This window comes from Ursus arctos, unplaced genomic scaffold, assembly GCF_023065955.2.
Source record: "Ursus arctos isolate Adak ecotype North America unplaced genomic scaffold, UrsArc2.0 scaffold_5, whole genome shotgun sequence".
NCBI classification, from domain to species: Eukaryota; Metazoa; Chordata; class Mammalia; order Carnivora; family Ursidae; genus Ursus; species Ursus arctos.
The window spans coordinates 65095649-65112255 of NW_026623067.1; the positions used below are offsets into that span (position 1 = coordinate 65095649).

At 37.0% G+C, this 16607-nt stretch overlaps 2 protein-coding genes across 9 annotated transcripts in view; both read left to right on the forward strand.

Annotated features, from left to right (window-relative positions):
• ATG10 (autophagy related 10) overlaps positions 1 to 16607 on the forward strand; it is a 450669-nt gene that overhangs the window by 260375 nt on the left and 173687 nt on the right. The gene's annotated exons all lie outside the window — the stretch shown is intronic.
• On the forward strand, positions 4822 to 6198 carry LOC113255145 (transcription factor BTF3-like). The gene is given in 2 exon segments (XM_057307390.1): positions 4822 to 5846; positions 5849 to 6198. Coding segments are annotated over 2 exon segments (294 nt in total). The 5' UTR covers positions 4822 to 5659; the 3' UTR covers positions 5956 to 6198.

A 16607-nucleotide genomic window follows, 5' to 3' on the forward strand; every position in this document is an offset into this window, starting at 1 on the left:
ACCTAAACCCATGAATCATTTTCTTCATTTCATTTAAAAATACATTTCCAATAATTTCCCATGATAGTAGCTCCATTTTAATAGTTGAAGTTGCCAGACTTAGAGAATGCAAAATAATGGGCATATTTCTACCCTAGCAGAAATCTTTTTAAACTATCATTCATATTGCTCCCAAAACCAAACAAAGCAATCTTGTAAAATTGGGGTGTTCACAGGGATGTGGGCCTAGGAGGAAATTGGTATGTGGAGCTGGAGAACTAGTAAGGAAGACAATTGATATTTTAAAACTGGTTTAACAAAAACAAAACAAAACAAAAACAATAACGATATCATGTGGAAATGGGTCAGTTGTTGCACTTTGGAAATCCTTTTTCCTGCTGTAACATTTAGTCTGGATTCTCCTATAGTTTTGATTGTCTCATTTAAGATGGTCAAGAAAGTTGTCTTTCAGAAGCCCAGGCTCTCAAAAGCTATGGCCAGGTAAAGACATTGAATACTTTTAATTCAGATTAATTAATCAGTTTTGAGACACATGAAAGAAACATTTAGTCTTTCCTTAGGTTTAATATGTTAATATCTAAAGAAATAGAATGTATGATAATAGTGAACTAAATATATTTTTATTGAGCTCAGCCTTTCTTTTTTCTAATTATTTGCTAATGTTAGTTTTAACACTGTGCAAATAAAAGGGATCATTGTTTCTAGACTTCTATACTTTATTTGACCTAAAAACGAACCTGTTAGCTAATGGGACCAATGAAAAATTTTCAGGTCCTTTAAGAATTGAGTAAGATTTTTGAAATTGTCCTAGTGCTGCAAGAACAGTAAGTTCAAAAGTACTGAATAGATGGTTCTCTTTTAAATGGTCCCTAACAAGTCAGCCTGCCCAAATTGCATGGAACTTTGTTCAGCTCACCCAGAACACATAGACTTGTTGACAGCATTGAAGTAAGATAGAAAAATGAATCTATAAAACCAATAAAGCAGCATTACATTTTGAATTTAATTTAGATTTAAGTAGGGACTTGAATTGACATGAACCATGACCAAAAATTAGACAAAACCATACTAATTTGTAGATCTTCTTTCCCTCACCAAAAGGAAAATAAAAAGCTATCAGAGTGGTTCAAACTGCAACCTACCTAGGTTTATATTTTCTTAAATTACTCATTAGGAAAAAAGCAAAAAAAGAAGACAAATCTAAATTGTCAACCAAACCTGAATGTTATTTAATTGGAAAAAAAAGTTTAGCTCCCCAAAGAAAAGAATGAATCCAGTTTGTCTTCTACTTTATGGCAGTGTAATAAATTCAAAAAGTATTTTCATTGATACCAATATTAAATTTTAAAACAGTGATTGTATATATGTTGAATAATATCAGTTAGGATGCAATGTACCTAAGGGGTAGTGGTGCAATTATTAATTAATAAAGTATTGTAATTTACTATGTATGTTTCTTAATCGGAAATAATACATGTATATTTTAATATTCTTTCTGTATATTCTTTTTAAATTTTTAAAAATTTTTTTAAAAAGATGTATTTATTTGTGAGTGAGAGCGTGTGTGCATGCTGTGTGTGCAAGAGTGGTGGGGAGGGGCAGAGGGACAAGCATGGAGATCATGACCTGAGCTGAAGTCAGACACTTAACCGATATAGCCACCCAGGTGCCCCTGTATATTCCTTTTTTATAAATGGAATGGCATTTCTAGATACAGGAACCTTTAATTTACAATGACTAGAACTACATCAAATTAATGATTAGTGACAACATAGTAAATATCTAAATGTTTTGCATTGTGTGTGTTAGACTATGTCTCTTGTTCAGAAAATAGTGGTGTAGCTCTTTTAAAGTCAATAACGGTAATCATAAACAAGATAATTCCATCAGCCCAAGTCAGTCTTACTCTGCATATATTAATTTAGCACAGTATTGCACTTAATAAATTATCATCAATCATAAATACATTTTCACATGTGCATATTTAAATTCTTTAATGTTTGCTTCTTGGTTTTTCTGTAGGGCTAAGGTATAAGACAATCATTTCAAATCTGAGAAGCAGCATAATCAGTCTTTTGAAGCCCACTGCAATCAATATCTATGCAAATGGGGTAGTTATGGAATTTACACTGCTTTGTCAATCAATCACTAGTCAAGTCCCCACCCTACACTCAATGTACCAATAGATTTTTTTTTTCTTTTTAAGGAGAATTTTTTTTTTCTTTTTAAAGGAAGAGACTTCCTTTTTTCTGTATCTGTTAGATAAACGAGAGCCTCTACCTCCTCACAGTTACCTCCCTGCCCCGTGAGTCAGCCCAAGCTGCCAGTCTCTCTCTATATGGCAGTAGTCAGGTTGTGGGCTTCCTACATGCCACCTGTGGCCTCCTATGGCCCTCTCCTGGGGCCTGAGTTCTTGAAAGTAGGAGCAGGTCTTTGGGACCCAGAGCTGGTTGGACAAGCATCCCTAGAGTGTTGATTATGTGCTGCCTGCCCACTGGCAGAGATGTCCTCAGTGGATTAGTAAAGGGCTCTGTGTTTTGCCTTCATTGTGTCAAGTTCTTGCGAAGGACATGGTGAGGGCACAGAACACTTGCAAACCAAATAAACGGAAGACAGAAGCTAATGAAGAAGGATAGTTAATTAGGTGAAATACCAAAATTGGGGTTCAAGGTTTATTTCCATTGCATGGAGTAATAGACTATAAAGGAAATGTAATAAGGAGAAATCTGATATTTTACGCTTATAGAGAAAGAACAAATTACTAAACATATACAAAGTAGGGAAAGTCTGGTTTAAGGGTACTTGCAGTAGAGAACAAAACAAAGTAAAAACTAGATATTTTTTTGCCTTCCTAAAACCGCGATATGAATCTTTAGTCTTGAGGACTGCTGAAGGAGCTAATGCATAAGGCTGTCTTTGAATGACAACAAAGGAAGTGAATAATCCCTTTGTTTTCTACTGGTCAACTCACATCTGGTGGATGCGTTGAGTTCTATTCTGAAATTTTAAGAAGGATTCTGAAAAGCTTGAGCCTATATAAAAGAGGGTGACCAGATGATGAGGAAGCTGAAAAAGTGAAGTTTAAAGTAAAGAGGATGTAGGTAGAATATGATGCTGCTCTTCGAATATTGAAAATGTTGGGGCGCCTGGGTGACTCAGTCAATTGGACATCTGATGCATGGTTCCAGCTCAGGTCATGATCTCAGGGTCATGGGATTGTGCTCCATGTCCGGCTCCCTGCTCAGGGGTATCTGCTTAAAGATTATCCCTGTCTCTCCCCCGCTCGTGTGCGCACGTGCATGCACTCATGTGTACTCTCTCTCTTTCTAATATAGATAAATAAATCTTTAAAAATATTGAAAACCTATCTGCAGTCTCAGTATATGAATTTGGAAATAAGTTTCTAAGTTCTGTATAACAAGTACACACATATGGTATTCTCTTGTGTAAATGAAGTCTGAGGATGGACAACTCAGGATGGCCCAGGGCTAGAAAGACAGCTCCACAAAGTCTTTGAGGACCCCAACCCTGATGTCTTCAGTGAATGGTTATTTCCGTCTTCAAGATCACCTCCAACCCTGATGTCTTCAGTGAATGGTTATTTCCGTCTTCAAGATCACCTCCAACTCTGATGTCTTCAGTGAATGGTTATTTCCGTCTTCAAGATCACCTCCAACTCTGATGTCTTCAGTGAATGGTTATTTCCGTCTTCAAGATCACCTCATGGTAAATTACTGGAGCTCCTGCAGTCACATCCTTATTCCAGACAGCAAGAAGAATGGGTATGATGTAGGGGAAAGGCACACCTCTCCCTTTTAAGAAGCCTTCCCAGAATTTGCATAGACATTTTCACTGACATTTTATTGGCCACATCTTAGTCTCCTGGCCACACCTGGCTGCCATGGAGGCAGAATAAAACTAGTAGGTAGAAGCTTAAAAAGGACAAATTTTACTAAATATAGAGAAGAATTTCCTAATAGCTTTATGTGCCCCAAGTTGAATGGACTTTTTTAGAGATACTGATGTAAGTGTTTAAACACTCAAAAGAAACTAGAAAATTACCTATCAGGGATGTTTTGGGGAGAGACATGATGAGTAGAGTTCCTTCTGATACTATGTGCCAAGACTATTTATATATATATATATAAATACACACACAGGCCATGCTGAGTTTTAGTTTGATTAACTTTTCTTCTAAGAGATTTTGATAAGATTAGATTTCTACTTATTGTATATCAATAATGACAAATGTCCCTTAAAGTGAATACTTAGTACACAAGTCTTGTTTTCATGTTTTTTAAAAGGTAGAATTTCTTTTCTTTCTTTCTTTCTTTCTTTCTTTCTTTCTTTCTTTCTTTCTTTCTTTCTTTCTTTTTTTTTTGGTTAAAGATTTTTTAATTCATTTGTCAGAGAGAGAGAGACAGCACACAAGCAGGGGGAGCAGCAGGCAGAGGGAGAAGCAGGCTCTCCACTGAGCAAGAAACCTTGATGTGGGGCTCTATCCTAGGACCCTGGGATCATGACCTTAGCCGAAGGCAGACGCTTAACCAACTGAGCCACCCAGGCGTCCCTAGCATTTTCTTTTAATGGAAGGCACTAGTGAAATAGTATTCTGTGGACACATAATGACTTTGCACACTTAGCAATCTTTCTGGTACTTGAAGTTTTGTTCCTTATGAATTTTCTTATTAATTTGCTACAGGAAGTACTGATCAATTGGTTGAACCAAATTTCATTCAATACAGCTATAAGACAGATACATTTTAATATTTGTGGCACATGAAATATATAGCTTCAGTCATTTTGTGGTGGGTTTTTATTTTCTTTTGGTGTGTATTAGAATTTCTTCAGAAGATATTAAGATGTTGATGTATTAAGTGTTTTGGATTTGTATTTACAATTCTATAATTAAGAGATCTAACATATTGCAGCTAGGAGTTTTGTAATTTTATTTTATTTTAAAGATTTTATTTACTTATTTGACAGAGAGACAGCCAGTGAGAGGGGGAACACAAGCAGGGGGAGTGGGAGAGGAAGAAGCAGGCTCCCAGAGGATGAGCCTGATGTGGGGCTCGATCCCAGGACGCTGGGATCACGCCCTGAGCCAAAGGTAGGCGCATAATGACTGAGCCACCCAGGCGCCCCAGGAGTTTTGTAATTTTAAACTATAGTACCCTGCCTGCACCATAAGTCTATTGGAGGTTGGCTGAAAATGCTTTAGTACTACCTCTAGACCTGTGCTCATTCTGGCTGATACAGATGATATTAAAAAGTTAGACACAATAGTGACTGGATGCTTACTCCGTTAGAAACAAAAGGAGAAAATCTATTGCTTGCCGAATTAGAAAAATGTCATATAAAAAAGAAACTTTGTCTTTAGCTGCCATCCTGCGTCCCTGTGTGCGTGTGCACCTAATCTCAGCTGGTCCGCGGGACATCCCCTGAGCACCAACGCTAGTTCCCCATGCGGTCCCATGTCTGTTCCAACAAGATGAAAGAAATTATCACGAACCAGGAGAAACTCGCCAAACTGCAAGCACAAGTGCGCACTGGTGGGAAAGGAACTGCTCACTGAAAGAAGGTGGTTCATAGAACGGCTACAGCAGATGATAAAAACTTCAGTTCTCCTTAAAGAATCTCTGGTTTTGAAGAAGTGAGTATGTTCGTGAACCAAGGAACAGTGATCCACTTTGGTAATCCTAAAGTTCAGGCGTCGCTGGCCGTGAACACTTTGACCATTACAGGCCATGCTGAGACAGAGCAGCTGACGGCAGTGCTGCCCAGGATCTTCAACCAGCCGGGCGCAGACAGTCTGACTAGCTGAGGAGGACTGGCTGGAGCTCTGCCGCACAGTCTGTGGATGGAAAAGCCCCACTCGCTACCGGAGAGGAGGAGGAGGAAGTTCCAGATCTTGTGGACAGTTTTGATGAAGCTTCCAAGGATGAAGCAAACTGAATTGAGTCAAGTTCTGAAGAAGATAAAACTGGAAGAAGTTACTGGGAGCTGCTAATTTATATCATAACTGCTTTTAAAAGTTTTGTTCATGGATCTGATAAAATGTAGATCTCTAATATTTTTAAGCCCAAGCCCCTTAGACACTGAGCTCTTTTCAGTGTTTGCTTATACACAATTCATTCTTTGCAGTTAAATAAGCTGAAGAAGACTGGGAATAAAGTTTGAAACAAGGTTAATAAAGTTCTTTGCCTAATAAAAAAAAAAAAAAAGAAAAGAAAAGAAAAAAAAGAAAACAAAAAGAAACTTTGTTTTCAAGATTCCAAATAAGTAAATCAAGTATTAAGAATACAGTGGTAAATAAACATTGTTAAGTTGTGCTCTTTTAGAGATGAATGAATTTTCCAAAATATAAAAATACTGACCGCACTTGGCCTATACACATTTTCAAGGCATAGTTTTGATTATTTCTTTCTGTATCTGTATCTTCATGTATAGGCACATTTGTATCTATATATCTATTCTTTTTAGTTACAGAGAACAATTCTGGAAAGCATTTTGCTTCAGCCTGGAATTCATATGGTGTGGTGCAAGGCACAAAAGAACAGGGTTGTGGGGAGCTCTTGGGGAGACTATCCTTCCCACCAGTGTGTAACTGATGCCCTTTCCTAAAACATGGGTAGCTCAGCTCTGCTTTGTGGAAGCAACTGTTAGATCCCAGGGCTTGGTCTTCCTCTTTCTTGGCCTGTAGGTCTTATCTCACATGCAGTTTGAAAACGTTTAGTTTGAGGGATCCTAACTTGATCCTTAAATGAAATCTTTACGTAATATGATAGGCACTATGTTGAACTGACGTGAGCTATGTCTTCTAAAGATTATGGTTTATTTTTCAGGGAGAAGGGTTAAATTAAAATGGAAGGACTGATTACTTTTGCCTCTTTCCTTCTTTCTTCCCAACTCCTCCTGAAGAAAAAAAGGATGAACGTTTTCACTACTTGCTTTTTCTAAAACTTTGCACAAATAACTCATCAGGCCTTGGGTTCTTTATCTGCAGACAAGGATAATAATACCTATTATGTAAGGATTATGGTAATTAAATTCAATAAACATCTTCTGAGCTCTTTCTGTATCCTTGGTCTAGTAAAATGTAAAATGATCTCTTTGTAAAGCTTTTAGCACAGTATCTGGTACATAGAGATCAACAATTACGATTCTCTTTGCATTCTAAAATGAGGTCCTAATATAACAGGGATGCCATTGAGTCCATAGTCCCACCCCTTATCCCATGGACCTCTTGGTTTAGCTTTCTCATGCTGTGCTTATGAGATTGGGATTCACTCTTATATAAACCTGCCAGCCTCTTTGGTATGTTAATAGATCCATTTCTCAGCTTCCCTCACTGGTCCTGCTTTCCGCTTGTCTCCCTCTTCCCTGAAAGACTTATCTTTCCTTTAGAAATCTATTCTAAATTACAGTGTGTGTATGTATGTATGCCCCAAGTGAGCTTCACTGGCTCTCCCATTGCTTCTGCCTACAGGTTTTTTGTTTTTTTAAGCTCAATGAGAGTTCACAAAGCGATCACACCCATGTATCCAATACCCACATAAAGAAACAGAACATTACCAGAACCATAGGATGCCGTCTCGACACTCTCAGTCACTACTTGCTCTCCAATGGTTATGCTAATCGGATTTCTACACTTAGACTTATTTTGCCTCTTGTTTCTTTTTGTTTTTTTAAATCCCTCTAAAAAATATATTATTGAACATAATAAGACAGACGCAAAGGGGGGTGCCTGGCTGGCTTAGTCAGTTAAGCGTCCAACTCTTGTTTTCAACTCAGGTCGTGAGCTCAGGGTGAGATCCAGCCCCACGTCAGGCTTCCTGCTCAACGAGGAGTCTGTTTGGGATTCTCTCTCTCCCTCTCCCTCTGCCCTTACCCCTGCTTGTGCTCACTCTCTCTAAAATAAATAAATAAAATATTTAAAAATAAATAAATAAAAATATGTTTTTTAGATAATACTAAAATATTTTCTATTGGTTTTGGATCAAACTTTGTACAATTACAAAATGTCAATATAAAAAATTAAATACATGTAATCTATTTTTCTGTATAATATTCAGGAAACTGATTTAACATTTGATTTTGCAGTCAAACTAAGTAGTGAGGTAAATTGACCAGATACTGTACTAGTTTTGGCTGCCATATTGAGATTAACTAAAGGCAATAGATAAAATAGAGTTATAACAATTTAAAGTTAAGTTTTGAGGCACCTGGGTTCCTCAGTCCGTTGCGCATCCAGCTCTTGATTTCAGCTCAGGTCATTGGCTTGGGGTTGTGAGATGGAGCCTGCCATTGGGCTCTCTGCTCAGCTCAGAGTCTGCTAGTCCCTGTCCCTCTGCTCCTCCCCCTGATGCCCCCCACCCCCACTTGCATACTCTCTCTCAAATAAATAAATAAAATCTTTAAAAAAAATAAAACTAACAATTTTTTCTTAAACACCATTATTTTCTTTTTTTTTTATTTTTAAAGATTTTATTTATTTATTCAACAGAGATAGAGACAGCCAGAGAGAGAGGGAACACAAGCAGGGGGAGTGGGAGAGGAAGAAGCAGGCTCATAGCGGAGGAGCCTGATGTGGGGCTCGATCCCATAACGCCGGGATCACGCCCTGAGCCGAAGGCAGACGCTTAACCGCTGAGCCACCCAGGCGCCCCTACACCATTATTTTCTTAAATTAACTTTTAAGCAAGGGCCTAAGGAAGTATACCTTTAGAGACCTCCTGTCCTTAACACAGAACTTAAGCCTTATCATTGAAGTTCTATGTGAAATTATATTGAATGATCATCAACAAAATCTTTTCTTCTCCTTCTCATTTTCTAGGGGAAAACATCTAGAATATAAATTTATTTTTGTTTATATGTATTTTTATTTCAAAATGTCTAGTATTTATTGAGGTAGGTATTTCGAAATAAACATCACATAACATGAGTTGATTGTTACCAGGTCATACTGCATCATAGAGTCTAGAAAGGACTGAGTTATTATGATGAACACGTAATAATGTCAGCATTTGATGTCACACACTTACACATAGTGACATCAACACAGCTGGAGACTGATAAATGGCCTTCCTTGACATTTTCTAAGAAAATGTCAGTAATTTCATTCAGAAATGAAATTTTCTCTACAGAAATGCTCAGAAATTGTTCAGTAGTTTACTGCACGGTATTGGCTAATAGGGTAAATGGATTACCATAAGGAATGAAAAAAGCGTAACTTTTATTGGATACTGTTTTCATTTTACAACAAAGCACATCATAAGTTTCCTGTGTTCATTCAACATTGGATATATATTATGTTAAATGAAAATGAATCACATATTCTGAATATTTTTCTTCCACACTTCAGAATGCCTTTTTTAGATATTGTCTAACTGCCAGCTAATTTGCAGCTCTGAAACCTTGTTGTATCATTTCTGAATAGAGCATTCAATAATTTAAAGTGAAATGAATCACTGTATGATGAATTGCTGTTAAATCTTTTGGGATGTGAGGGTTTCTTTGCTACAGTCATGTATGTAATTGTACATTTCAGTGAGGATGCCCTCTGAACATTAGAGGACATATTCATGAGCTGAATTTCCAAAAACAAATCTAATGATTTGACAGCCCTGCTCAAAAGACAGTAGCTCAGCATTTTAGAGGTTGCCATGCGTTGGATGACAGAGTCACGGTGAGCCTGGGAATACCCTCTGTGCTCTGACCTTCTGCTTCCACCTCTGGGCCTGGCTGGTGGTGTTCTGTGGCCCTAACTGAGAGGCATCTAGTCACCATCCAGTCTCTCATCTCCGCGGTCCCAGTGAGGTTGGGGGTAAACGTTGTGAATCCCAGCACAAGAATGCCATCAGTAGCATACTGTCATGGCTAAAACCCTTGTTCTTGTTCACATGGTAATTTCTTTCTTTTTTTTTTTTTCCTTAAGATTTTTATTTATTTATTTGAGAGAGAGATACAGAGAGAGCACGAGTGGGGGAAGGGCAGAGGCAGAGGGAGAAGCACACTCCCCGCTGAGCAGGGTTTTCCCCCCTCGCCCACCCCAGACACGGGGCTCCATCCCAGGACCCTGGGATCATGACCTGAGCCAAAGGCAGACACTTAACCAACTGAGCCACCCAGGCGCCCCTACATATGGCAATTTCTTAAGGAAAAATAATTTCCAAGCTCTGCAGAATAGATTAAAAATACTATTTTGACATTCTCAAGCTGATTCCAACAAAATTCTTACTGCCTAAATGTTAAGAATGGAATAAATATTTTTGTAAATTCTTTGAAAGTAACCATAAGCAGATCCAAATATATTGACTCTTTTTTCTATTTGGCTTCTTCTGACTAGACTTTTAATATTACTGCTTTTAATATTACTGCATTTCAGTTTTATGGATAATCAAGAATGTGCATGAAACCTTAATTTCCAACACAGAAGGATAATTGCTCAGTGATCATTTACTTTCTTTAAAACATAACTGAATATAAACTAGGATAGGAACTAAGAAAAAGAGCTCTTTTTAAACATGGATGGTATTGAAATGGCATGTGAAATCAAATGGCATGTGAAAAATGCGCTCACCATTTTTTTTTCCTGCCTTATACTTGTAACTTAAAGTGGACCTACGATCTAGTTCATCTGTTTAGTCACAGAATCATAGGTAGCATTTGCTGACCACTAGTAGTCTGTAAGGTTGGGAAATGGAGCCCACCATGATAAGTGATTTGCTTAGGAACAGAGATAGCTCCAGCATCTATGCCACTAAATTACATAAATCCACCGCTTTGCCCACTTACCTATGGTTTACTATTGTTCTTTGTTCAACAACAACAGTGAGATCTCATTTAACATGTTTTAGATTAAAGAGATTTTATAGTACACTTAAAAGCATAGAAAACACAAATTTATGAGAAGAGACACTAACCTTTAACTGTGACGTACTGGTCTTAGCTTAATCTTTCTGAGATATCAGTTCTAAATAATTTTTTTTAAATTGACTCCTCTAAGCCATATCATAGCTCCTATGCACGTATATGCCCAAACAACTGAAGTGTGTTGTGTGAATAAACATTCCCTGACCCCAAACTGATTTTCTTACCACTCTTTCTATGAACAAGCAGAAGACCATTTAAAGTAAGAAAAGTGGAGGAAAATAGAGAAGTAATAAAGGGCAATTTGAGCAGTAAGTGCACTATGGTATCCGTGGGACCTTCTCCAACTTCATGTGATAGCGTGCAGTATAGAAAAGGTTCTTTCAGCAAGTGTTTAGAAAAGTATGTTCCAAAAGATCTGCATAACATTAGTGTAACCAAGTGTTCCTCTATGTGGCTTCCTGTTTTGGAATTAAATGCCTTCAGGGTACTCAGAATAACTCTGTTTAGAAACACAGGGAGAATTTAACCTCTTACGTTCCTCATCAGTTTTTAAAAACTGTAGATTAATTTGGAAACAAAAGATCTCATCCTACTTTGCTTCTCAGTAGTTTTAGCTAAAATTTAAAATTGCTTATACATAAAATTGGTGACTTAACTAAAAAACAAAAAAGGTATAAACAGGAATTCTGACAGTAATTATTACCACTAAAATTATAAGATCAGTTTTGTCTCTTTATAAACAATTTTGTTAGACCAACTTTTTTGCAGATAGGGTTCTTTCCAAATGAACTCAATTAAAAATGTCACCTCTAGTTATTTGTAGGAGGTACATACAGGGAGCAGATGAGCTGAATCTATGTTTACGTCTTTGTAGTGTTATTGTTCAACATTCCTAACTTGCCACTGCAAAGCCAGCAGAGGGAGCACCAAACAATATTTTTGTTTAGCTTGAAGCTTAATAATGTAGTTTAAACTTTTTCCCACCATTTTCATTTAAAAACCTACCTATATTTAGTTAATTATTGATATACATTTTCAGTATATAATATAGTTTTAACTTTCTATATGCTTCTAATTCTTCTTTGATATTAAAAGACTTAAAGGAGTCTGTTTGTGCAATTCAGTTCTACACAAGTTCCTTAAACATGTAATATACTGTGTAGAAGACTTGACAAATAACGGAGTCAGAGGTGGATACACCATTGTCTCGGTCCTTCAGGAATTTATAATCTAGTTGAAGAGAGAATTGTAAAGAACCTTCTATTTATAAGGTAAAATATGGGCCACTTACCTTGATGAAGATCAGTGGAGGTATTATTGAGAAGGTAATATTTGAATTGGACTTTGAAGGAGAGGTTTCCTAAATGGAAATTCTAGGCTGGAGGAAACAGTATAAATGTAGGGTGTATTTGGGGAAAGGAAATTATAGGGCTTTGCCTTGATAGAACATGGGTGATAGAGGGTACATAGTAACAGATGAGGTCAGAAAGCTAAGGTGGGGTCAGATAAAGGAGCACTTTGAAATCCATGTTAACGAGTTTTGGTTTTATTCTTTTGGCAAAGGAGAAGAAGTTGCAGACCATTAAAAGGAAAAAAAAATGATGTTTTAATAAAGTAATCCTTTATTCAGGGTAAAAGGTTACCTGGAGAACTGAGATATTAAAATTAAGCATTTTTAAAAATTACTTTTGAGAGAGAGAGAGCAAGTACACGCTTATGAGTGGGGGGTGGGCAGAGAGAGAGGGAGAGAGAATCTTAAGCAGGCTCCACGTTCAGCACAGAGCCTGACTCGGGGCTCAGTCTCAAGACCCTTGAGATCATGACCTGAGCCAAAGTCAAGAGTTGGATGCTCAGCTGACTGAGCCACCCATACACCCCTAAAATTGAACATTTTTGTCCAAGATCAGATGAGATATTATAACAGCCTAGATAATAATAATAATAATGTCTTTCATTTGTATTTGTATACATATCATACATGTTTGTGTGTGTGCATGTGATTTATACAGACACCTATGCTTGTATGTGTGTGTATTTACACACATACAGTATATACAATAATTCTGTTTCTAAACTATATATATATCTTTTAGAGTTATCCTGTGATTTAAAGATTTGTACTAAAAATATGTTAGGCAATGTGTACAAGGTCTCAAAGCAAATTCAGGGCAAAGCTGGTATTCAAATCCTAGGTCTTTTCAATCCAGACCTGCTATTGTTTTCATCATAGCGTGCTGCTTTTGCATTAGATGATGTCAGTGTGGGCAGGAAGGATGGAATGTGTGTGAGAGACATGGAGGTATAAAAGGAGTAGACACAAGGACAAGAAAGGAGTTGAAGACAACTCCCAGCTTCTCATTCTCTGTGACCAGGAAGCCGAATGTGTTGCCACTGCCCGCATTAGAGGTGTCAGGGGAGATCCTGGTTGGCGAGAGGGATGAGAGATGGGTCAGGGGTAGGAGGGGCAGGTGGAAGATAATTCAACTTTGGCATGTCAAATCGAGGATACTGGAGGGCATCCTTGTAGAGATGTCTAGCACATACTTCCCATTTTAGGTTTGGAGCCCAGAAGAGGAGCCAGAGCTAGAGTTTGAGAGTGGATGAGGTAATTCAGGGAAATTAGACTGAGAAGAGGAGTGAAGTGAGAAACACCCTTGGGGGATGCCTGCATGTAGGCGGGTAGGGAAAGAAAGAAGCGTGGGCAGAAGCCTGCAGAGACACTGACAGAGATGAGAGCAGTCAGGAGAATGCCCCATTCGTCAATCAACAAAATTTGCATTGCTGCTGTGTGCAAGGCACTGAAGCCTCTGTCTGGAGTGTAGAGGAGGGTGTCTTAGCAGAGTCAGCTATTGCAGGGGACAGTTGAAGATGGGGACTGAGCAGAGGTCATTGGGTTTGTTTACTCAGGAGATCAGGCTTCCTAAATATGCACAGAACTTTAGTTTGTGTCCTAAAATACAAAAAAACTTCTACCTTACAACTCTGTTTATGAGAAGTTAGAAGATCCCAGAGGATCTTGGCTCAAAATCTATGAACTATGACCTTGATACCCAGGTGTGTTGTTTGTAGGTCAAACATAATTCTATAGTTTCTAAAAGATGTACAATGCCCTTGTAACCTTGGTTATTTATCTTTATTTTATGTCTACTTTATTTGATTTTTTATAACGGAGAAAAAATCACTATTATCTTTGTATATAATAGATTTATTATAAAAAAATTAAAATACAAAGAAGAAATTTAAAAAATCACCCCTCAGATAACTACCATAATACATTAGATAGCCAGAAATACACCTTCCTTCCCTTTCTACTTCCTCCTCCCTCCCTTCTCTCTTCTCTCTAAAGGATAAAATTTATTTTTACTTAAATGTATAAAAAGGAAAGGAAACTAAAAGGCACTTAAAAAGAATTGTAAAACATCCAAATAGGAACTTCACTACAAGACATAGTATATATTTTGTAAGACCTGTAAAGAGATTATGGAAAACATGAGGTTAGATTCATGATTTTAAGATACAAATTTCTGTTCAGAACTTATACATGATCTGTTTTGAACAATGTGCATATATACTCTACCTTCCTGTCCTCTCCCTATTTTTGTTCATTACACATTATTTTTACTAATTTGAGCTTTATAACTTTCACATTCTGTTTTGTAATTAAGGCCTATATTTGTTTAATTCTAGTTCTGTATTTAACTGGAATATAATTAACTGGAATTCAGTACTCACTATGATTTTTCTTACCTTGGCTTTTTCACCCTTGAATTTTAATTTTGATTTATATTTTAGTTGTCTAGCTTCCATCATTAAGTAGAATCCTTTATGAACGTATCATAGGTGGCTGTTTCATGTTGAGAATGTCTTTTGTTGTATTTATCCTATGCTGTCATCTTGGTTAAGCAGACTGCTCCTGGGACATGGTTTCTTTCCTTCAGAACCCTCGAACACTGGTCAGTTGTCCTCTGGTGTTGAAAGTTGCTGTAGAGAAATCTGATGCTGGCTTAATTGCTCTTGGTTTTGTGTGTGATTCCCATTTTTTCTTTTCTTTCCCCTTAAAAAAAATTTTTTTTTTGTATCCTCTATTCAACTTTAATGCTATAAGCATGTGGAAAATGGATTAAATTGAACCTTTATTTCACAGTTAGGCCCAAGAATAAAATCCCAGATGGACTGAATAGTTAAAATTTTTGAATGTCCCATATAACCAGTAAGTGAAAACACTGGTGATCCTGTAATCTTTCTAAGAATGGCCTCAAGATAGAAACCGGGAAGAAGGGGCATTTGGGTGGCTCAGTCGGTTAAGTGTCTGACTCTTGGTTTCGTCTCAGGTCTTGATCTTGGGATCATGGGATCTAGCCCTGTGTTGTTCTCCACACTCAGCACAGAGTCTCCTTCGGATTCTTACGCCCTCTCTTTCTGCTTCTTCCCTGCCAAGCCCTCCCACTCCCCCCACCTCCGCTCATGTGCTCTCTCTCTCTCTCAAATAAATAAATAAATAAATAAAATCTTTAAAAAAAGAAAAAGGAAACCATGGAGAAATGGCCCATAGTTTTTTCTGCATCGAAAAGAAAAACACACACACACACACAAGGAAACAAAAACCAACAGCAAAATATGAATAAGGTTAAAGGAAAAATTGTAGCAGGTAAAATATTCGTAGCAAATAATAGATGGTAGATGTTTGTTGTATGTGTATGTGTGTTTTATTCAGGATAAAATCAATACTACAAAAGAAGAGTGTGTGAAGGGTGTGTAGAGTCATTTTATAAGTGGAATAATTCAGGAGAAGACAAGACTTATAATAATTTTACGTAGGCATAAAGGTGAACACTTTTTTTTAAGGTTTATTTATTTTAGACAGAGGGAGAGAGCATGCATGCAGGTGTGCACAAGTTGGGGGAGGGAAAAAATCTCAAGCCAGTTCTCGCTGAGTGTGGAGCCATCTCACAACCCTGAGATCATGACCTGAACCGAAATCAAGAGTCGGACACTTAACCGATTGAGCCACCCAGGCTATAGAGGTGAACTTTTAAGAAATCAGGAAGACATTTTTCTCTTTAGAACACAAGATTTTTCATGAGTAGTTACATACATTGGATTAAATAAACTTGAACATCCCTCAAGCTGTGAAATTCCATTCTAAGATGTTTATGTCTTATCCTTGGTGTTAGATTGTTTTTTCCTTGATAAGTCCAAGAAAGAATCTTACACATCTTTCTGCTCTTCATAGTGCGTAGCTCAGAACTGTGTACGTACTGTTCCTGAAATAAATATTTACTGAGTAATAATTGTAATGAATTTTCTAAAATTAGTGTTTGCTAGCCATTATTTAATGAAATGTATTTGAAAAGTTTTAGAATCTTTTGTATAAATACTTTAATGATGGTAGTAGATTATTTTAGATTTTTTAAAGTAATTTTTGATATTCAGTCTTATATATAGTAGAATTTTGATTAATGCATTTTATTACTTAAATAGAAAGACTTATTCTTTTATAGGGTAATTGTATACCTAAGCTTCATTTTGCGAAATTCAGTCTTTGTTCATTTTACTAGGTGATCATATACAGAATCATATTTTTAGACCCTGATTCCTTATGAACTGCAAAGAATTTTGTTTACTGTGTACCTGCGTATTGGACACAAGTGCCATAATTATTAAAAAAACTTTAAAAATGATTTTCATGTGAAGTGACAAAACTGGCATGAATATGCACATTTGCATATATG